The sequence below is a fragment of the Pan troglodytes genome, chromosome 19 (assembly GCF_028858775.2).
Source record: "Pan troglodytes isolate AG18354 chromosome 19, NHGRI_mPanTro3-v2.0_pri, whole genome shotgun sequence".
Classification (NCBI taxonomy): domain Eukaryota; kingdom Metazoa; phylum Chordata; class Mammalia; order Primates; family Hominidae; genus Pan; species Pan troglodytes.
Window position 1 is genome coordinate 25,990,837 of NC_072417.2, and position 23,480 is coordinate 26,014,316.

The following is a 23,480-nucleotide window of genomic DNA, read 5'->3' on the forward strand; positions in this document are numbered from 1 at the left end:
GTTCAAGCAGTTCTCCTGCCTCAGCCTCCTGAGTAGCTGGGATTAACAGGCGCCTGCCACCACACCCGGCTAATTTTTGTATTTTTAGTAGAGATGGGGTTTCGCCATGTTGGCCGGGCTGGTCTCAAACTCCTGACTTCAGGTGATCCACCCGCCTCAGCCTCCCAAAGTGCTGAGATTACAGGCGTGAGCCGTGCCCAGCCTACTTATTTCACTTTTTATCGGACAACAGAAGAAGCCTTCCTTATTAGGGTCAACAGCTGGATCACAGGCTCTGTATCTGTGTGGGTTCCTTTGGGGTTCATTGGAGACTTCTTCAACCAACCTAGTTTCTCTGATCTGGTCAGCCTGGGCATCTGAGGGGCAGGGCCAGAGAGGCCTGACTGCTCACTGGCCATTGGTCTCTGACCAGACTTAGGTCTTCAGGAGTAGACCGCAGTTTGTCACTCTTCAGGAGTGCTGGGATGAGGCCGACCAGCCTTCTGAGGAGACCTTCTTTTCTTTGTCTGGACATGCTCTCCCAGCTCTGACTCTGAAACGACTTTTTTTTTTTTTTTTTGGAGACGGAGCCTTGTTTTGTCACCCAGGCTGGAGTGCAGTGGCACAATCTTGGCTCACTGCAGCCTCTGCCTCCCGAGATCAAGGGATTCTCCTGCCTCAGCCTCCTGAGTAGCTGAGATTATAGCCATGCACCACCACGCCCAGCTAATTTTTGTATTTTTAGTAGAGATGGGGTTTCGCCATGTTGGGCAGGCTGGTCTCGAACTCCTGACCTCAGATGATCCACTCACTTCAGCCTCCCAAAGTGCTAGGATTACAGGCATGAGCCACTGCACCCAACCTGAAACGACTTTGAAGGGGAAGCTCTGCCATTTAGAGAGACGAGGCAGGCCCCAGTTCTTTGGGTCGTTATGCAGCCACTTCTGGCACCTAGAAATTATAGAGTCCAAGCAGAGGTCAGAAAGAGCGATGGCTCCGTGTGTGACAGAACCTCTCCTTTCTGATGCTGTTCCTCTCCTGCCCTCTTGCCTCTCACAATTAGAGGGCTGTTAAACTGTAGAGGGACAGTAACACTAATTTTTAAAAATCATTTTAAGGTTGCAAAATTATTTTCATACATATTCCTCATAGGTGCCTTGGGAAATAGTGGGGCTTGTTTCCCCACTTTGTTTTTAATTTTTATTATTACTTTTTTTTTTTTTTGAGTAAGATAAGGCAAGTATGTGTCCCTGCTTTAGAAGGGATGCAGAAGGAACTTAAGTAGTTTGCCTAAGATCGATCATACATTTAGAAAGTAGTAGAGCTGGGGCTTGGATTTGGGGTCAGATGTGACCTGATCTAACAGTGGGCCCTTCTTCGGCCTGGTTTGTTCGTTAAATGAATGAACATGCAGACTGAGTGCGCCACGGCACAAGGGCAGACTCTTAACTCTTTAGCCCTCCTCATCACTAGCGCTCCTCTGTTTTTTTGTCTTCCCCAGCGTCTACCCGACCTCCTGTCTTCTCTCTTGACCCCTTTCACCTCTGCCTCTGAGGACCAAAACAGTTAGGAGTCCCAAGTCAGTACTCTTCAGGGCCTGAGAGTTTGCTGACATCTACATGTCATTAATTTTTCTGGGAACCTGAAAGTCCTAATGGCTAGAAAATGAAAGTTAAAGTGAGTGAACTCAGGGGTCCCACTGGGCAGGGTTAAGGGGGAAGCAACAGAGCGGGCCTCTGGTTAGTCCTCTGTTTCTCCTGTGGTGCTGCCTGCTGCTTGCAAGTGGGAAGAATGTGGCTTGCCACCAGGAGCTCCTGTCACTAGAATTTACATGGAAACAGAGCAAGATCATACATTTAAATTCAGCCCCACCAAGCAAGTACTTCTTAGACCTTCTACTTCTTTTTTTTTTTTTTGAGTCGGAGTCTCGCTCTGTCGCCTAGGCTGGAGTGCAGTGGTGCGATCTCGGCTCGCTGCAAGCTCCGCCTCCCGGGTTCATGCCATTCTCCTACCTCAGCCTCCAGAGTAGTTGGGACTACAGGTGCCCGCCACCACGTCCGGCTAATTGTTTTGTATTTTTAGTAGAGATGGGGTTCCGCCGTGTTAGCCAGGATGGTCTCGATCTCCTGACCTCGTGATCCGCCCACCCTGGCCTCCCAAAGTGCTGGGATTACAGGCGTGAGCCACTGCGCCTGGCCAGACCTTCTGCTTCTAACCCTTGCCCAGTAAACAGGCAGTGTGGTCGGGTGGAAGGGACTAGAACTTCAGAGGCAGTTGGACCTGAGTTCTCATCCTGATTCCCCCACTTACCAGTTGTGTGACCCTGGGCTTGTTACTTGACCTCACTGAGCCTGTGTTTCTTCTGGTAAAATGGGGATGCTAAATCCCTTGCAGAATTAGAAACAAAGAAAGGAGCTAGTCCAGTGCTGGCAGACTGGATGCCCACAAAATAGCAGTTGCCTCTGATGGGTAGGTAGGGGTTTGAAGGTCTCATTCTCATTCTGTTGCCCAGGCTCACTGCAACCTCCGCCTCCTGGGTTCAAGCGATTTTCCTGCCTCAGCCTCCTGAGTAGCTGGGATTACAGGCACCTGCCATCATGCCCGGCTAATTTTTTTTTTTTTGGTATTTTTGTAGAGACGGGGTTTGACCATGTTGGCCAGGCTGCTCTCAAACTCCTGACCTCAGGTGAGGTGATCTGCCCGCCTCATCGGCCTCCCAGAGTGCTGGGATTACAAGCATGAGCCACCGTGTCCGGCTGATTTTTTTTTTTTTTTTTTGAGATGGAGTTTCACTCTTGTCTCCCAGGCTGGAGTGCAATGGCGTGATCTTGGCTCACTGCAACCTCTGTCTCCCGGGCTCAAGCGATTCTCCTGCCTCAGCCTCCTGAGTAGCTGGGATTATAGGCGTGTGCCACCATGCCCAGCTAATTTTTGTACTTTTAGTAGAGACAGGGTTTCTCTATGTTGGCCAGGCTGGTCTCGATCTCCTGACCTCAGGTAATTGTGCCCAGCCTCAACACTGATTCTGATTCAACATGTGTACCAAATGTATGCTGGGGCTGGGCACAGCGGCTCATGCCTATAATCCTAGCACTTCGGGAGGATCGCTTGATCCCAGGAGTTCAAGACCAGCTTGGGGGCCAGGTGTGGTGGATCACGCCTGTAATCCTAGCACTTTGGAAGGCTGAGGCTGGGAGATCACCTGAAGTCAGGAGTTCGAGACCAGCCTGGCCAACATGGTGAAACCCCATCTCTACTAAAAATACCAAAATTAGTCAGGCGTGGTGGCACATGCCTGTAATCCCAGCTACTTGGGAGGCTGAGGCAGGAACCTGGGAGGCAGTTCAACCTGGGAGGTGGACGTTGCAGTGAGCCGAGATTGCACCACTGCACTCCAGCCTGGGCAACAGACCAAGAGTCTATCTCAAAACAAAACAAAACAAAACAAAACAAAAAAAACCAGCCTGGGCAACATAATGAGACCCCATGTCTAAAACAAAAACAAAATGTCTGCTGGGATGCCTTGTACATTGCTTGATGGTTTCACAAATTGTCTCATTTTGTAGACATTGAACAGAATTGATGTGGGTTGTATTCCCATTTTACAGAAGAGAACGCTGTGCCACTTCAGTTTTACTTAGTTGTAAGCGTTTTAATATTAAAACAGTCCTGTAACTATTATAGATTAGAATGCAAAGTTTGCATGAATTGAAGCTAACACAGGAAACTTTAATTAATTAATTAATTAATTTATTTATTTATTTATTTTTGAGACAGGGCCTCTCTCACCCAGGCTGGAGTGCAGTGGTACGATCATGGCTTACTTCGGCCTTGATCTTGTGGACCCAAGTGATCCTCCCACCTCAGCCTCCTGAGTAGCTGGGACTGTAGGCATGTACCACCATGCCCGGCTAGTTTTTGTATTTTTAGTAGAGACAGGGTTTTGCCATGTTGCCCAGGCTGGTCTCAGAACTCCTGGGCTCAAGTGATCCTCCTACTTTGGCCTCCTGAAGTGCTGGGATTACAGGCATGAGCCGCTGCACCTGGCCAAAGACAGTATTTTGGTTGTAGCCAGCTGCTTTGGGTTCAACTCCCAGATTTCTGGGAGTTTCCTCTCCCCTGACTTGAGTGAAGGGTACATATGTTGGGGCTGTTTGAGAAGCACTGCTTTAGGTAGAATTTATAAACTAGGATGTGCCAAAATCCAGGTAATCATGCTTGCAAAAACCTTGGCAGAGGAGAATCGGAATATTTTTGGCATCCTCTGCATTAATAGCTTGGTATTGTAAGAGATTACTTTTCCAATTAAATAGCCCCATCCTCTATGTATAAGAACAGTAATACAAATAAAAGCTAAACTTCTATTTTTGCCATGTGCCAGGCACTCTTGTGAGCCCTATGTGTTGACTCCTTTAATCCTCCAACAACCCCAGGAGGTAGGTTCTGTGTTTAATCCCCATGTTAGAGTGGGGGGCTATGTAGTAATGGCAGAGATGGGGTGTGCTCTTATCGCTATTCAATACAGCCTCTCCTTGACCCATCTCTGGGCTAAATGCCTACTGTTCACTTTGCCTAGAAGGCTCTTCTCCACCTCACGTGCCTGGAAACTGTATCTCCCTACTTTTCTCTCAAAGCTCAGTTTGAATGCCACTTCCTCTGTGAAGCCTTCCCTTGCCCCAAATGGGCTGAGGGCTTGTCTCCTACATGGGCTGTCTTCTCAACTGCTATCTCATTGTTCCTTATTTGCCTCATTCTCTGGTGGGTGAGCCCTTTAGGGGCACAGATCGGGTCCTGTTTGATCTTTGTGTGTTTAGGACCTGGCATGGCACTCAGCATATTAGGCCCCCTACTGAAGTTGTTAAAGGAGAGGGCAGACATTCAAACCTGCCCTTAAAGCAAACACCAAACACCTGCCCACTTCTTTTTTTTTTTTTTTTTTTGAGATGGAGTCTTGACCTCTCACCCAGGCTGGAGTGCAATGGTACGATCTTGCTCACTGTAACCTCCGCCTCCTGGGTTCAAGTGATTCTCCTGCTTCAGCCTCCCTAGTACCTGGGATTACAGGTGTGTACCACCACGCCCGTCTAGTTTTGTATTTTTAGTAGAGACGGATTTCACCATGTTGGCCAGGCTGATCTCAAACTCCTGACCTCATGATCTGCCTGCCTCAGCCTCCCAGTGCTGGGATTACAGGCATGAGCCACTGTGCCCAGCCTCGCCCACTTCTTTTTTTTTTTGAGACAGAGTTTTGCTCTTGTTGCCCAGGCTAGAGTGCAATGGCGCAATCTCAGCTCACCACAACCTCCGCCTCCCGAGTTAAAGAGATTCTCCTGCCTCAGCCTCCCGAGTAGCAGGGATTACAGGCATGTGCCACCACGGCCGGCTAATTTTTTGTATTTTTAGTAGAGATGGGGATTCTCCATGTTGGTCAGGCTGGTCTCGAACTCCCGACCTCAGGTGATCCACCCGCCTCGGCCTCCCAAAGTGCTGGGATTACAGGTGTAAGCCACCATGCCTGGCCCTCGTCCACTTCTTTTAACACACACTTCCCTTCCTTTCTTCACACACTTTGGATGTCGTGAACCTATGATTCAAACTTAAATCCATCTGATCCCACAGCTTGAGCCATATCTTTGGTCCATCCCCCAGAAAGTTGCTCACAGACAAATGGGAGAGCAAACAGGTCAATAGGATCAATGTTACAGTACGGATGATGGGAAGCAGGTCACAAACTCAGTTTCCAGAAGTTAAGACTCTCCAAATCTCCATTTCTGGTGAAGGGTTTAATGGGACAATGAGGGCGCGGCCCTGACTAGCCACAGTCCGGCTGACTGGCTTCTGCCGTGTGTGTATCTGATGTCAGGACAGAACGACCGTGCTTCTGCAGTTGTGTGTGGTGAGGCAGCACCGACCCCAGACCAGTACTTAGCAAGGATCAGTGGAAGCAAATTTGACTCTGCCTGTGGATGCTGTTCTGTATGTCTGCACAAGGCTCGTTCCTGAGTGAAGGTGGCTTAAAAAAGTGGTGGCAGCAGCTGTTCAGACCAGTGGTATGAGCAGCCCTCACATGTGTATTCCACAGATGGGGTCTTTAACATTCCCTGGTCCTGTGCCTGCAGTACTTGGATATCCTCTGCTCACCTTGAGGCTGGTCTGTCTTTCTTTCTTTCTCTCTCTCTTTCTTTCTTTCTGTCTTTCTGTCTCTTTCTTTCTTTCTGTCTTTCCTTCTTTCTTTCTTTCTTTTCTGTCTTTCTTTCTGTCTTTCTGTCTTTCTTTCTGTCTTTCTGTCTTTCTTTCTGTCTTTCTTTCTTGACGAAGTCTTGCCTTGTCACCCAGGCTGGAGTGCAGTGGTGCGATCTCGGCTCACTGCAAGCTCCCGGGTTCATGCCATTCTCCTGCCTCAGCCTCTCGAGTAGCTGGGACTACAGGCTCCTGCCACCACGCTTGGCTAATTTTTTGTACTTTTAGTAGAGGCAGAGTTTCACCATGTTAACCAGGATGGTCTCCATCTCCTGACCTTGTGATCCGCCTGCCTTGGCCTCCCTTTTTTTTTTCTTTTGAAATGGAGTCTTGCTCTGTTTCCCAGGCTGGAGTGCAGTGACGCCATCTTGGCTCACTGCAACCTCCGTCTCCTGGGTTCAAGTGATTCTCCTGCCTCAGCCTCCCGAGTAGCTGGGACTACAGGCGTACGCCACCATGCCCAGCTAATTTTTATATTTTTAGTAGAGACAGGGTTTCGCCGTGTTGGCCAGGATGGTCTTGATCTCTTGACTTTGTGGTCTGCCTGCCTTGGCCTCTGAAAGTGCTGAGATTACAGGTGTGAGCCACTGTGCCTGGCCAATTTTTGATTTTTTTGTAGAGACGGGGTCTCCCTATGTTGCCGAGGCTTAATAAACTTATTCTTTCAGAATACTTTTAGAAAAGTTACGCAGATAGTACAGAGTTTTCTCGCAATCCCTCACACATAGTTTTCCCTGTTATTAACATCTTATGTTAGTATGTATTTTACATTACAGTCCATCCTTTATTCAGATTTCCTTAGATTTTTACCTTATGTCCTTTTGCTGTTCCAGGATCCCATGTTACCTATATTCATTGTCTCCTTAGGCTCCTCTTGCTGTGCCAGTTTCTCAGACTTTTATTGTTTTTGATGACCTTGACAGTTTTGAGGAGTGCTGGGCAAGCATCTAAAGAGGATCTCGGCCAGGTGCGGTGACTCACGCCTGTAATCCCAGCACTTTGGGAGGCCGAGGTGGGTGGATCACTTGAAGTCAGGAGTTCGAGACCAGCCTGGCTAACATGGTGAAGCCTCATCTCTATTAAAAATACAAAAATTAGCCAGGCATGGTGGTACGCACCTGTAATCTCAGCTACTCAGGAGGCTGAGGCACAAGAATCGCTTGAACCAGGAGGCAGAGGTTGCAGTGAGCCAACATCGTGTCACTGTGCTCCAGCCTGGGCTGGAGACAGAATGAGACTCCGTCTCAAAAAAAATAATAAAAAATAAAGAGAATCTCTTCTCAACTGGGATTCGTCCAGTATTTTTCTCTTTTTAACAGAGTCTTGCTCTGTCAGCCAGGCTGGAGTGCAGTGGTGCAATCTCGGCTCAAGCCATTCTCCTCAGCCTCCCAAGTAGCTGGGACTACAGAAATGCACCACCACGCCTGGCTAATTTTTGTAGAGACAAGGTTTCACCATGATGTCCAGGCTGGTCTCAAACTCCTGAGCTCAAGCGATCTGCTCACCTCAGCTTCCCAAAGTGGTGGGATTACATGCGTGAGCTAACACGCCTGGCTGTGTCCAGTGTTTTTTTCATAAGTAGACTGTACCGAGTTTTGGGAAGGAGGACCAGAGAGGTAAAGTGCTGTTTTCATCACATCATGTCAAGGGTACATACAGTCCACAAGCCTTTTCATGACTGATGTCAACCATGATCACTTGGCTGAGGTGATGTGTGTGAGGCTTCTCTGTAAAGTTGTTCTCCCCTTCCCCTTTCCATGCTGCATGCACCCTTTGGAAGAAAGTCACTGTGTAGCCCACACCTAAGGAACAGGGACTTATGTTCATGTTCCCCTTGTTGAGGGCGGAGTAGCTACATGAGTTACTAAATTATTTTTTCTCTTTTTGTTTTTTTTGAGATGGAGTCTCACTCCATCGCCCAGGCTGGAGTGCAGTGGCGCAATCTCGGCTCACTGCAAGCTCCGCCTCCGGGGTTCACGCCTTTCTCCTGCCTCAGTCTCCCGAGTAGCTGGGGCTACAGGCCTATAGGCGCGCGCCACCACACCTGGCTAATTTTTTGTATTTTTTTTAGTAGAGATGGGGTTTCTTTTTTTTTTTTTTTTTTTTTTTTTTTTTGAGACGGAGTCTGGCTCTGTCGCCCAGGCTGGATGCAGTGGGGCAATCTCAGCTCACTGCAAGCTCCGCCTCCCAGGTTCACGCCATTCTCCTGCCTCAGCCTCCTGCATAGCTGGGACTACAGGCGCCCGCCACCACGCCCGGCTAATTTTTGTATTTTTAGTAGAGACAGGGTTTCACCTTGTTAGGCAGGATGGTCTCGATCTCCTGACCTCGTGATCCGCCTGCCTCAGCCTCCCAAAGTGCTGGGATTACAGGCGTGAGCCACCACGCCCACCCTGAGATGGGGTTTCACCATGTTAGCCAGGATGGTCTCAAGTTCCTGACCTCGTGATCCACCCGTTTCGGCCTCCCAAGGTGCTGGGGTTACAGGCGTGAGCCACCGCGCCTAGCTGAATTATTAAATTCTTCTATATGAGAGACTTGTCTATTTTCCCCCATTTATTTTTATTTATTTATTTTTTGGAGATGAGTTTTGCTCGTCGCCCAGGCTGGAGTGCAATGGTGCGATCTTGGCTCACTGCAACCTCCACCTCCAGGGTTCAAGCGATTCTCCTGCCTGAGCCTCCCGAGTAGCTGGGATTACAGGCAGATGCCACCATGCCCGGCTAATTTTTGTATTATTAGTAGCTACGGGGTTTCACCATGTTGGCCAGGTTGGTCTCGAGCTCCAGGCCTCAGGTGATCCACCTGCCTCGGCCTCCCAAAGTGCTGGGATTACAGGCGTGAGCCACTGAGCCTGGCCTATTCTCCCCCATTTATTTGTTCAATTATTTATATCAGTATGGACTCCAGGATATTTATTTTACATTTTGGTTTATAATCCAGCGATAAGGCCGGGCACAGTGGCTCGCGTTTGTATTCCCAGCACTTGGGGAAGCCAAGATGGGCGGATCACCTGAGGCCAAGAGTTTGAGACCAGCCTAGCCAACATGGTGAAACCCTATCTCTACTAAAAATACAAAAGTTAGCTGGGTATGATGATGCACGCTTGTAATCCTAGCTACTCTGGTGGCTGAGGCAGGAGAATGGTTTGAAGCAGGGAGGTGGTGGTTGCAGTGAGCGGAGATCCTGCCACTGCACCCCAGCCTGGGCAACAGAGTGAGACTTTGTCTCAAAAATAAATAAATAATCCAATGTTGCTTTGTTTTATTGCCCAAAATGTTTCAGCTTTGCCCATTGGTTGCTCTTTTAGCCTCCTTTGACCTGCCTAGTCATTGTGAGGATTTTTGTTTTTGGTTTTTGGTTACTTCTTTACTTTTTGGCACTGCCAGATTTTTGGAGACAGACTCACTCTGTCCCCCAGGCTGGAGTGCAGCTGCACGATCTCAGCTCACTGCAGCCTCTGCCTCCCAGATTCATGCAATTCTTGTGCCTCAACCTCCTGAGTAGCTGGGATTACAGGTGCACGCTACCATGCCTGGCTAATTTTTGTATTTTTAGTAGCAACGAGGTTTCACCATGTTGGCCAGGCTGGTTTTGAACTCCTGACCTCAAGTGATCCACTTGCCTCAGCCTTCCAAAGTGCTGGGGTTACAGGCATGAGCCACCACTCCCAGCCCCAGGCTTACTTTGTGTATTTCGTGCCAGAGTTGTAGATTCAGCTGGCTCTCCAAGGCCACCGCCTTTTTAGCAAATGTTTTCTCTCAGGTATGTTGACATAGAGTGATGTGGATGCCTTGAGTTATTTCTTCTCTTGATGGTTAGTCATAGTTACTAGAGACTCTGGAGTTGGGAAAGGTAGAGGTGGACCTGGGAAATCTACCCCCTGAGAATCAACTGCAGTCCTGGGAGTTAATCCCAGTAGCTGGCTGTTGTTCTACTCACCCATTCATACTGCTCTTATCCCTGCCTGATGCTATGACTGATCCAAAAAATGGTCTGATTTGGTCTTTCCTTTGGAATTTACCTATGGAGGTGGGAAGATGAGGTATGTGTATATAATCGTTCTCTATTTCAGGTGCTAAGTTCTCCAGCTAAACCTTCCTGGACTCTGGGTCTTGTAAGAGATTCCACGTGGTCCGGGCCAGTCAGTGTCTTTTGCTGCCCTTCCAAAATGGACTGCCCCCATGGGACGGTTTGTGGCTGTTGGCGGGCTCAGGGTAGGCTGTCACTTTGTGCCGTGATCCTGAATCATTGAATAGCTGAAATCCTTCCGTTGTACTGTCATCTCTCTGAAAATGTGTAACTTGAGCCCTGCTGGAAACACTAACTTGGGATCTTAACAGGAGTTGGTTTACAAGCCTTTTGCTTTCTATTCATAGCTCCATGTGTGTCCCCTTCAGGTGGCTGTCAGAGGCATCCCAGGCATGGAGGAGGGCGTGGGTGGCCTCTCTAACCCTGGCTGCTCTCCTAGACATCAGATTGCTCTCTGAGCTGCTCAGACAGCGTGGTGATTAATGACGCCAGTTTTCAAACCTCTAGCATTTGCAGCCTGGTTTTTAAAAGGAACTCTGCTTTCTTTGTCAGCTGCTCTATTCCTGTCCCCTAGCCCTCTCAACAACTGAACTGCTTCTTCCCTTTCCTGAAAGAGGCTTTGAGATGGAAGGAAGGGCATTTGGGCTTTAAGATGCTTTGTGGGCTGGGCGCGGTGGCTCATGCTTGTAATCTCAGTACTTTGGGAGGCCAAGGCGGGGGGATTGCTTGAGCGCAGGAGTTTGAGATCAGCCTGGGCAACATGATGAAACCCCATCTCTACCAAAAAAAAAACCCAAGATGCTTTGTGTTAATGGGGCTTTTTTTTTTTTCTTAAGAGGTTATGGTTTGCATGGTTGGGGCCTTCACCCTATGCAGATTTATTGGATGGTAATGGTTTCTCCCCTCCATTTTTGTGGTTTTGGGAGCTAGTCTCTGGAGAATACAAGATTGGGGTTGTTGACAGGACACTGAGTATCTTCTAGGAAACTGGGGAAAGACGTCCTCTTCAGCATTCTCTCCAAATGAGAGGTACTGAAGAATGGAGTCCCGGGAAACTGGAGGTAAGAGGAATGTGTGAATGTTGTCTGACAGATGAAGTGAGGAGTCCGCCTCCTTCACAGGGAAGTGAAGGCGCAGGGGCTCCCCTGCTGCAGAACATGTACTGAATGCTTCCCGATGCCAGGCCCTTTGCTGAGAGTCTCACATGCATCATCTTCCTGGCAGTCCTGGAGACGGGTGGTACTGGTCTCTCCATTTTACGTGTGAGGAAATGGGTTCAGTGACAACACCAGGCCACCCTAGTAAGTGGTGCCTCCAGAACTTGAACTGAAGTTCAAGTTGTCTGACTCCAGGACTTGTGCTCTTAAGCTCTGTGCGGTAGGGATGGAGGAAGTCCTCCCTGGGGAAGTGAGGCAGCTCCTCAGCTGCTCTGTGGCTCTGTTAGGGGACCCGAGCCGTCTGGCAGATGAATGCAGATTTAAGCCCTCAACTTCCCCCGTTCACTTGCCAAGTGTAAGCAGGCGGTACCTCTCACATGCACAGTTCACCGTATCTGTGCTCACCTACTATGGGTCAGGCTTGCTGTTATGTGCTGTTAACACAAAGGAAACCCATTGTCCAGCCTTTGAGAATTTTGTAATGTGGTTGTTTTCATCTGCAACAGTGCCTTTAATTTCTCTTGCTTTCTCTCTCACAACCCTCAGTCCCCCAAGTTCTCCAGCCCCTTGCCACCTACACTAGTCTTATGAACATTTGGGGCCATGGAAGCAGAAGTGTGATTCACTCATTGAATCTTGTTTAGACCTATTCATTGCTTGATTTCTTCACTGGGCAGCACTCTACAGTTTGTTCAGCAAAAATTAAGAAAGATGGCAGACACAGTGGCTCATGCCTGTAATCGCAGCACTTTGGGAGGCTGAAGCAGGTGGATCACTTGAGCCCAGGAGTCTGAGACCAGCCTGGGCAACATGGTGAAACCCCATCTCTACAAAAAATAGAAAAATTAGCTGGGCATGGTGGCATGCGCCCGTAGTCCCAGCTACTTGGGAGGCTGAGGTAGGAGGATTGCTTGAGCCCAGGAAGTCAAGGTAGCGGTAAGCTATGATTGCGTCACTGCAATCCAACCTGGGCAGCAGAGCAAGACCCTGTCTCAAAAATGTATATAGAAAAAAGAGCTGGGTGTGGTGGCTCATGCCTGTAATCCCAACACTTTGGGAGGCTGAGGCAGGCGGATCACCTGAGGTTAGGAGTTCGAGACCAGCCTGGCCAACATGGTGAAACCTCATCTCTACTAAAAATACAAAAATACAAGCTGGGTATGGTGGTGCACACCTGGAATCCCAGCTACTCAGGAGGCTGAAGCACGAGAATCGCTTGAACCCAGGAGGTGGAGGTGGTAGTGAGCCCAGATTGTGCCACTGCACTCCAGCCTGGGCGACAGAGCGAGACTCCATCTCAAAAAAAAAATATATATATATAGATAGATAGATAGATAGATATTCTAAAATATTGTTCTTTGGTGCCCAGGCTTCTGAGAATAGCCATCGTCCCTCAGGTCTCCCACTGAGAACTTTGACTTTTTTCTTGTTGGTTGCATAGCCGCTGACCACGGTGTGTGTGGTGTCTGAACAGGAGGCATTTGGATTGCTGTTTCTCTTTTCTCCCACTTTCCTCTCAAACTTGACCTCTGCTCTCTGTTTAGGAGCTGAAGGCAAAACAAAGGGGCAGTGATTTAAACTGGCTTTCTTTTGCTTTCTGTTATTTGTAAGGGTGGGAAGGGTTTTGGAGAGGTGTCCGCTGGTGTGAGTGGCTGGATGAACAGGTGCTGCTTCTGATCCTGACTTTCAGCAGAGGTTTTTGGAGTCTTTCTGGGCCTAGGGAAGCAGCAGAAGTGGCAGCTGTCCTGGCTGGTGCTTCTGACCCCTGCAGAGCCCCTTTTGAGACGGGGGGAAGACGGGCCCTACATTGATGAGATTCCAGTGAGAAATGTCCTAGCTAAATAGTAACTGCCTGAGCAAATGAAATACAGGATAGTTGGGGTAGGCTGGGGCCAGAAGAACCTTTGCCTTGGATGGCACTCTTCCTAGCATCCCGCCTGGCATTGGCAGGTGAAGAACTGACTGGTGGCGTGTGAGCCACCATACAGCCATGTTGTCATCCCTAACAAGCCCTGTGGCTGGGACGTGTGTGTGGTTCTGGGCTGCAGAAAGATTCCAAGTTGAGCTTTTGCTTGAGGCTTGAGAGAGCAGCCCTAGACAGGAGTAGAGAATCTGGCACAGCCTGGATCACAAGGTCAGGAAATCGAGACCATCCTGGCTAACATGGTGAAACCCCATCTCTACTAAAAAATACAAAAAATTAGCTGGATGTGGTGGCATGCGTATGTAGTCCTAGCTACTCAGGAGGCTGAGGCAGAATTGCTTGAACCTGGGAGCTGGAGGTTGCAGTGAGCCGAGATTGCGCCACTGCATTCCAACCTGGGTGACAGAGCGAGATTCCGTCTCAAAAAAAAGAATCTGCCACAACCTTGCTGACTGAGGTGTGCTGTTAGACACTGGGCCCTCTTAGGGAGAACAGTCTCAGGAATGTCAGCGTTAGGGCCTGGCCCCCATGGTGCCTTTTGGAATCGGTAGGCTGGCCGAGAGCCTTGCCTGGTGCAGCTGCAGGCAGTGCCCTGTCTGTGGGCCCTCCATGCTACCTGTCTCCTCTGTTGGCCAGCAGGGCCAATGACTGAGAGTTGTTGAGCTGCCCATGAAGCCTGGGGCCCTTCTGTGGACAGCACTGGCCGACCACACTGGCCAAGCTGTGCTAGCAGATCCATGGAGATGTCCTCCCACCCAGTCTTCCTCCCTGTGGGTGCAGAAAGAGGGAGTGGATGCTGGAGGTTTCCATCCAGCCCTGACTGCTCCTCTCTGAGCCTCTCCAGAGAACCCATCTGTCATTGAGAGCTGGGAAGAAGCTCAGGGATCAGGGAAGGATTTCATGGTGTTCTGCTGGGGTAGAGTCCTGGAAAGCTAAGGGTCTGTCCCTCAGGGGTGTCTTCCACCTGAGTGAGCTTGGCATCTGTCCTAAGTGATACAAGACTTCCCACACAAGGGAAAGGGCTGCAGGAGCCAGCTGTGCTCTGTCCTGGCTGACTTCAGCAAAGTTCCAGGCTCAGTCTGCATAGTGTTTATTAAAGATCACTTGGTAATGTGTATCCAGGCTTTAAGCCTCTTGATGCCTCTGCCTTTTGCAGGTATTGGTGGAGTTGGTGTCTGCACTTGGGGCTCTGGTGGACCCCATCAGGGCCTGATTGTGGTGTGGAAGTCTAGGCACTAAGCCTCAGAAATCTTATTGAAAAAAGAATGAAATGAAACCAATCTCAGTTAAGGAAGGTGGGCGTGCTTTCCCTGTGGTAGGGGACCCAGCTCACCTTCAGTGCCCCTCTGGGATGATTTACTTCCCTTGCCGCTGGAAAAAGGGTCATCTTCCTGTGGCTGTGGAAAGGCAGCACCTTCCTCCCTACTGCTGCCTCCCCCAAGTCTAGGTTTAAGAGCTGGACCTCCTGAAGGTGTGAGGTGGAGCCCACCCTGTTGCAACACCCCCCATTGGGATTCGGCTAGATCTCACCCTGGGCTCTTAAGCTTCTGGCTTCCAGGGCCAGGGCCAAGCTTCCCCTGTTAGACTCTTAGGTAAGACACAGGCCCTGTGTGAAGCAGTTCCATAGGCCTGGTCACACAGAGGACACCCTTCTCTTTGATTCCATCCCCCAACCCCTAAACCCCCCTTTCCTCTGCAGATATACTCTAGACTGGTTGGGGAGTGGAGAATATCATACTGTTATAACCTCTTTCTCCCCATCGAAAAGACATAAATATGAGTTTCTCTTTATTACTGTGAAGCTTTAAACCACTTGAAAATCCTTTAGCCCACAGTTAAGCCCAAACAGTAAATATATCCTTAATATATATGTGGGAATCTTACTTTTTATGAGGAATCCCATTGTCTTGCACCTTATTTGTGTTTAACATTTGGGTATCTTTGTTCTCCGTTGGTCTTTTCCAATTCAGGTATCATCTTTTTGATTGTCTTTTTTTTTTTTTGAGACAGAGTCTCGCTCTGTCGCCAGGCTGGAGTGCAGTGGCACTATCTCAGCTCACTGCAACCTCCGCCTCCCGGGTTCAAGCGATTCTCCTGCCTCAGCCTCCCGAGTAGCTGGGACTACAGGTATGCGCCACCACGCCCAGCTAATTTTTGTATTTTTAGTAGAGACGGGGTTTCACCATGTTGGCCGGGATGGTGTCGATCTCTTGACCTCATGATCCGCCCGCCTCAGCCTCCCAAAGCGCTGGGATTATAGGCGTGAGCCACCGTGCTCCGCCCTTGCTTGTCTTTAATATTATTTTCTTCATACTAAAGAGGCAGAAAATATTTTATATACAGAGGAGCTAGATTGCATTCATATCGTTTCCAAGCTTTAACTTTTCATGATTATATGCAAAATTCTATACCAGCAGCATTTTTTAACCTTTTTATTGACATGTGACTTATGTATAATAGTTTACAAATTGTAAATACAGCTCGATGGGTTTTTATATTATTATACACTCATGTATTTACCTCTCAAATCAAGTTATAACTCTTCCATCCAGCAGTGTGCTTTTTTTTTTTTTTTTTCTTTTTTTTGAGACGGTGTCTCACTCTGTTGTCCAGGCTGGAGTGCAATGGTGCGATCTTCGCTCACCACAACCTCTGCCTCCTGGGTTCAAGTGATTCTCCTGCCTCAGCCTCCCAAGTAGCTGGGATTACAGGTGCCAGCCACCACACCCAGCTAATTTTTGTATTTTTAGTACAGTCGGGGTTTCACCAGGTTGGACAGGCTGGTCTCCGACTCCTGACCTCAGGTGATCCACCCACCTCAGCCTCCCAAAGTGCTGGGATTACAGGCATGAGCCACCTCGCCCGGCGGCAATGTGCTTTTTTCAGTTTGATAGAAACTCATTTTTCCCTAGCTAAAAGCTACATTTTTTAAAAACATGCATAGAAGGTCGCAGTCCCTGTTATTTTTAGTAACAGGGGTTATGGTAATGAGATTGTTAATATTCTGGGGTTTTTCTTTCTATCTCTAATAGGAGAGCCTTGCTTGAGTTATGAGTCTTGGGCAGGCTTGGGCTCTGCCACCAGCTAGCTGGCTGTGTGACCCTAGGCAGGTCACTTCCCCTCACCTTCATTTTTTTTCTTTAATTGTCAACAGTAGGATGGGGTCTTTAAGGCCCTTTTGGGCTCTGACTACCAATTCTAGCCTCTGGGGTAATAAACCTGCCACTTGTTGAAAGCTCACCTTCAGCCTGATACTGTGGTGCATTGTTTCACTTGATCTGAACTACCCCATGCAATTAGTATTAAAGAATACCAATTTTTAGATAAGGAACTGAAGCTGATAATGATCACTTGTGTGACTTGGCCAAGGTCACACGGCTAATAAAAACCGTGGAGTGGAGCTTGAACCAAACCCGGCTCAGCCTCCCAAGTCCTAACCTGCTAGCCACACTGGGGAAGGTGTGTGGGTACCTCGTGTGGATCGTGGCTGGCGTTGCTTCAGATTCTTCTTTCCTCTGGGTCTGCAACCAGCTAGAAGCCTGGATAGTCCTGCTGTGAGTCTGTCCTCTGTTTCTGTGTGCTGGCAGTGGTTTTCCCTTTTGAGGAAGAGCTGTGTTCTTGAGCCTATGGGTAAATCATCTCCCCAACTAATCGGAGCCTGGGAAGCATTTGCAAAACCTTGACTCCAGTTGGCTTTTAAATCAAATGTCTTCCACTTTAGCCTTTGAACCGAGTTACTTCCTCCTGTGTCTCTTGCTCCATTTTCTTTAACAACTCCTTTCTGCTGTTGTTTTTTTGGTTTGATTTTGTTTTGTTTTGCTGGACTCTTGTTTAAATATTCAGGAATGCCTTTTTCCGGGGTAAAATGTAGCTGAAGAGTCACTGGTCAGAAGCACCTCCAGGGGACCCTGGGCGGGGTCACTTGGTTCTCAGGCCACCCGGCTAACCTTGAGTGAGCTAGTCTCTACACCCCGCCTGCCCTGGTCAACAGTCTGATTGGTTTCCCTAATCAGCTTGCTCTCCAGGCTGTGCCAGGACTCTCAGCTAGAGGAAGTCTCTAAAGCAAACAGGAAGTACACGAGACACTCATCAGCTGGAATTGCTCACCCTTTTACCAGGAAGGACAAAACATATGAAGTGGGTGACTTCGTGGATTAGAGGAAAGGTGAAACTTTCAAAGGGAGGTTAGGGGGAGGAATTGCAGCAGCATCTAGTGTCTTGGAGAAGGCTCCAGTTGCTGAGTGAAGCTGAAGACCCCTCCCACATTCATGGACTTACACATGCACACTTACGAGTTGTGCACAGCACTGATCGGGGGTGCCTTTCTGTCTCTTGGATTTCTCCCTCCTTCGTATATCAACCGTAGCTCTTGTGCTTCGATCAACTGCTTAAAATCACTGGGAACTTATTTTTAAAATACTGATTTCTGGACTCCACCTCTAGAGATTCTAATTCAGTTGGTCAGGGTATTTTCTAAAGGCCCTGGGTGATTCTGGTGAAGAAGAGTTTGACTGGAGGCTGAAATAGAAGGATCACTTGAGCCTGGGAGGTCAAGGCTGCAGTGAACCGTGATTGCATCACTGCTCTAGCCTGGGCAACAGTGAGACTCTATCTCCAAAAAAAAAAAAAAAAAATTACAGGTGACTCACACCTGTAATCCCAGCACTTTTGGAGGTTGAGGCAGGAGTTTGATACCAGCCTGGCCAGCGTGGTAAAACCCCGCCGCTACAAAAAATACGCAAAAATTTAGTCGGGTGTAATGACGTATACCTATAGTTCCAGCTACTCTTAGAAGCTGAGGCATTAGAATCACTTGAGCCTGGGTGGCAGAGGTTGCAGTAAGCAGAGATCGTGCCACTGCACTCCAGCCTGGGTGAGAGAGCAAGATTCTGTCTCAAAAAAAAAAAAAAAAACTTAAGAAAAAAGAAAAAGAATTTGAGACCCACTGACCTGTAGTGTCCAGAGCAGAGGGAACCCCGGAGCAGGGAAGAACAGTGTCCCATTTTTCTTTCTCTTTCTCTTCCATCCTTGGCCCAGAAGTGCCTGTGCACAGGGCCGGGGTGTTTAGGAGCTTAGATCCCTTCTGCCCTTTCATGTGCATTGTATTAATAGGAAAATAGTGTGACTCCAAGTCCTTATACATTCTCTCCCCTTTCCTGTGGAAGACATGAGGTTGGGACTGGTGCTTGTTCTTAGTGGCCTCTGAACAAGCCAGGGTTCTGATTTGGATGGTGGGTCCATGGCAAGGAGAATCTTTCTCCCTAGATCTGAAGCTCCAGCACGGCCATTGTACTTGTGAAAAAAGTCAACTTTTCTTTGAGACAGAGTCTTACTCTTTTGCCCCAAGCTGGAGTGCAATGGCGCGATCTCAGCTCACTGCAATCTCTGCTTCCTGGGTTCAGGCAATTCTTGTGCCTCAGCCTCCCAAGTAGCTGGGATTACAGGCGTGTACCACCACGTTGGCTAATTTAAAAAAATCAACTTTGACTGTAACTTTAGCTCTTATGGAGAATTTGATTTTTGTCTCAAAGAAGACTTTGAAAACGATGTCAGTTTTGGTTATAATTCCATCACCTGACTGCACAAGTGGATAATTTTTGCCAGGGGTTCAAAAAGAAAGATTGCCAGTAAGACACACATCCCTGGGAGGCAGGACAGCTCAGTGAATGCATTCACCTTTACTACCTGCCATGTCTTCAGTTTCCCAGGCTTGGGAGGAGAGGGTATAATGCTTCCTGGGGCTCTCGGTCTGGCCTTCCCCTGGCTTAGACACCCTCATATCTCCGTGCGCCCTTCCTAGCAAAATTGGCTTCCTTGGGCTTTATTGACTGCAAAGGTTGGACACCACTGCTCATTTGATCACCAAGCAGGGCCAGGAAAACCACTAGGCAACAGACTGTAAAAAGTGCTGGGTGTGCCTGCTCAGGTATCTCTGGAAGGCAGGATCAGTGACCAGGCAGAACATGTCACCAGCTAGTTCATGCCAGGGAGAGCCTGTCTCAGTTCATTGGGATGGCCAGAGTCTGTTCACCAATAGTCTTGGAGAAAGTGTTACAAATAACCCTGTCAGTACTCTTAGCTACTGTTTACTCAACATGATGTGTGTGAGACAGCTGGCAAACACTGCCATTAACCCTGGTGTGCCCCATATTAGTGATGAGAACACTGAGGCTCAGCTCAGGTGGCTTCTACAAAGTGATTCAGAAGTGGCAGGAGACAGTCACATCTGTGGTGCCGAAAGCCAGTGCCTGTGCTCACTCTCTCTCTGCCAGATGCTCTAGCCCTGGCTGTGCTTCAGTGGGTGTGCTTCACCTGCAGATGCTGGGCTCTGTGCCAAACCTTCATGAGAATCTCGAGGGGCTGGCTGCACAGATGACTTCAATGTACAGACACCGTTGAGAACCACTGCAGGAGAGTTATTTGTCTCCCCTTCTGGCTTGTTTTTAAAAATCACATTCTGTCCCTCTAACCCTGTGGTTTGGTAGTGACAAGACTTAGATCTGTTACCTGTATTTTTCTCGACCTGTAGGTGCTGGTTACTTCCCAGCTCGGTACCCTAAGCACCAGCTGCTTTGGTTTTTTTGGAATCAGAGACTTGGTTTTCTATTACCATCTCCCAGTCCATTCATACCTCCTCCTCCAGTGCCCCAGCCACAGACCGTTGCTCAGCCAAGACTCTGTGTCACATGGATTCATGGTAATAACCAACTTGTAATTCCACTGTGGTTTTCCCTCTGTTGCTGTCGCCCTGCCTGGCTCTGGGCGGCTCCTCCCACTGTTGAGGGCACTCAGAAACTGCAAGATTACTGTGACTGTTGCTAGAGCCAGCTAGAGCTAGACCTTCCTGGACCAGCAAAGTTGCTGCCACAAAAAAAGAGAGTTTCATTCACCTAGCAGCCCTAAACCAAACATAGGGCAGGCACTGCCTCCATTGTTCTTCCACAGCAGGGAGGATGGCATCGTGTCTATGGTGGGTCTGGGGGGTTCTGTCACCTGTAGGCTGGGTGACCATGAGCAGGACATTTAATATATGAATGTTAAATTATCTATCTGAAAAATGGAGGTTGTCGTAAAGCTTGAAGAAGATAATAGTTGTGCAATTGGGAAGCTGAGGCGGGAGGGTTGCTTGAGGCCAGGAGTTGGAGACCAGCCTGGGCAACACAGTGAGACTCCATCTCTGCAAAAAAAAAAAAAAAAAAAAAAGAAAGAAAATTTTAATTAGCTGGGTGTGGTGGTGTATACCTGCTGGAGGCTGAGGCAGTAGGATCTTGGAAGCTGCAGTGAGCTGTGATCACACCGCTGCACTCCAGCCTGGGCAACACAGTGAGACCTTGTTTCTTTAAAAAAAAAAAATTATTTCCTTCAGTCAGCACTCTTTGAGTTCCTAGTATGCACATAGGCACTGTGAGGAAGGCATCTCTAAGAAGCAGAAAGCACAGACCTTGTCTCTTCATTGACTGAGGTGAAATGAGAAAGCGTCTTAAACTATGAAATATTGAAATGACATAACTTTGAAATATTTACATGGTATTTCTGGTTGCTAATTGAGACCCACCACCCCGTACTTCCTTCCTTGTACTTTTGGGGAAGAGGTGGGCCCCATTTCAAACCTCTTTTCCTTTGGTTCTGTCCAGAAAGGAAACTGTTGTTTCTGGCTAGTGAATCATTCTTCCTGAAGCTCACTTTTTAAATGAGTTGCTGGGAGAACTTGGATGTGGAAAACGATTTGAGGTTGAACAAAACAAGCCCTTTGCTGTCAGCTTCTTGCATGAATGTGGACCATTTGCTTCCCACAGACACCTCCTGTTCATCCACATTGCTGTCCCTTGACCATGAGGGAATGTACTTCCCTTGCTCAGGGGCAGATCGGGGCTCTCCCTGGGATCTTAGACTCCATTATGCAAAGGGCAGCCTAATAAAAACCTTTTCTTTCCAACCCAGGTTCAAATGCTGAACAGTGTTCAGTACTTAATACCTACTCACAAGACCTGTTTGTAAAACATTCTGTATATATTCTGATGTCTGTTGACATCAGATGTATATGTCTGATGAGACATCCACTTATGTCTTCTAGAGGCTTCTAGAGATAGGCTCCTCATGTGTCTGCAATTCCAAAACTTAACAAAAACAAAAAGTCGAGTCTCTGAAGCTGTCACTAACCAAGTGATTCAGATGTCGGGACTGGAACACCAGCTGTTGGGGATGCAGGACTTGGTCTCTGCCCTCCCACACCTCCTGCCTCTTCTTTCTCTCCATCGCCCCATCTCTGCCAGTAGAGAATGGAACTGAGGTCTCTATTGAAAAAGGGAAAGTTGGTAGCTGTGCTGACTGCGGCAGAGCTATGACTTTGGTGTGTGTTTCTGTGTGTGTTTGTTTCGGTGTGTGTTTTGTTTTGGTGTGTATTTCTGTGTGTGTTTTGGCATGTGTTTTTGTGTGTGTGTGTATGTTTCAGTGTGTATTTGTTCCGGTGTGTGTGTTTCTGTGTGTGTTTGTGTGTGTGTATCAGTGTGTGTTTTACTATGTGTTTGTTTCTGTGTGTGTTTTGTTTTTTAATGGGTGCGAGACTTTGGCCCATCAAAAATGAGAGAACTAGGGAAGAAGGATCAGGATGAGAGAGTGAAACATTGCTTTGATTCTGGTGCACAGAGGCACACAATCCAGCCCTAGACTGAAAGTCGGTCAGTCCTTCTGAAGGTGGCAGGAGAAAAATGGCTATGTTAATAACAACTTGTGCTGGCCAGGCCCTGGTCCCTGAATGCCCATGAGGTTGGCCAAGCACCTTCTCTGAGGAGCTTTCTACCAGGACCTCTTGGGCCCCTGTCTGCCTCACCACTGTGGTCCTGGCTGCCAGACTGGAACTTCATTGTTGATCTAAATCCTAGTGTCTTCCTGAGCTTTCGTTTTTTTTTTTTTTTTAATTTCGCCCCAAAAGCCTGTTGACTTAACTGTCACCAGGCTGTCACACATTCATTCATCGCCTGTGTGTGTTTATTTGTAGGTGAATGTACATATTTGGGATCCAGAAGTCAATGTGTTTGCTCAGAACCATGAGCCTGAAGTTGGGAGACCATTCTCCTCTTTATAGCTCAGATGGTGGTAGAGCCGGTAGACGTCTAGTATAGCCCAGTGAGGCCTCCTGACCTCTAGTGGGGAGGGCAGGGAGGTGAGGTGAGGGGAAGCAGTCAGCTAGGTCTTCAGCGAGGCCAGAGGGAAAGATCTGTAATTTAAGAAGGACACAGCGGGTGATGGCCTCTGAACTAACCCAGTACTTCTCATTTCTCCCTTACAGTTGGAGGTCCCCCTCCCCACTAAGTGCCTCTTTGCATAGCACCGGTCCCCACCCGCACGCTCTCTGGACCACTACAGCTGGACGGGCAATGGCGGGTCGGGGAGGCGCAGCACGACCCAATGGACCAGCTGCTGGGAACAAGATCTGTCAATTTAAGCTGGTTCTGCTGGGGGAGTCTGCGGTAGGCAAATCCAGCCTCGTCCTCCGCTTTGTCAAGGGACAGTTTCACGAGTACCAGGAGAGCACAATTGGAGGTGAGTGGGCATGAGGGAGTCGGGGAGGGGCCTGAAGGTTGCCAAAGAAATGCTTTGACCTTGAGGAGATGGGAAGCTGCCTGCCTGCATTAGGGACTAAATGCATCTGTGGTGGCAGCCCCACTTCCTCACCTGGGCCCTGGAATTGAGCCCAGCAACTGGTCTCCATGCCAGAGTCCCCTCAAGCATCGCTAGTAAGCATTTGCTGGGAGTGGAAAGCTAGCTTCCCATCCTGTTTCTGCCCCTTCTTGATCTGTGTGGCCTTGGCTGAGGCCCTTTCACTGCCCTGGCCTCATGGAGGGAGAGCTGACTCTGGATCTTTGAGGCCCCTTCTTACTATAATGGGTGGTCCATGTGCCCTGGCCTTTCCCACTTCCAGAAGAAGGAACAGCCTGGTGAGTCGGAGCTGGGTGATAGGTGGGTGTTTCTGAAGCTGACTTTACCCTTTCTGGAGCTCACAGCCTGTTGTTGATTTTCCAGTGGTCAGCATTTAGGATGTGAGTGAGGGTCTGGCCTCGGCCTCTTGCCTCCGTGGCTAACACACACATCAAGAGGCAGGGGCCAACGCTGGCCTTGGCTTTGAGTCATCCTTTCTCTACTCTCTT

The 23,480-nt window shown here is 48.6% G+C and overlaps 1 protein-coding gene across 4 annotated transcripts in view; it reads left to right on the forward strand.

Moving 5' to 3' along the window:
* Positions 1 to 23,480, forward strand: part of RAB5C (RAB5C, member RAS oncogene family) — a 29,897-nt gene that overhangs the window by 1,670 nt on the left and 4,747 nt on the right. Inside the window, exons 2-3 of one of the 4 annotated variants that reach the window (XM_054669788.2) lie at positions 15,343 to 15,459; positions 22,622 to 22,875. In XM_054669788.2, coding sequence (XP_054525763.1) covers positions 22,710 to 22,875 — 166 coding nt within the window. In that variant the 5' untranslated portion in view covers positions 15,343 to 15,459; positions 22,622 to 22,709. 4 annotated transcript variants of the gene reach the window in all.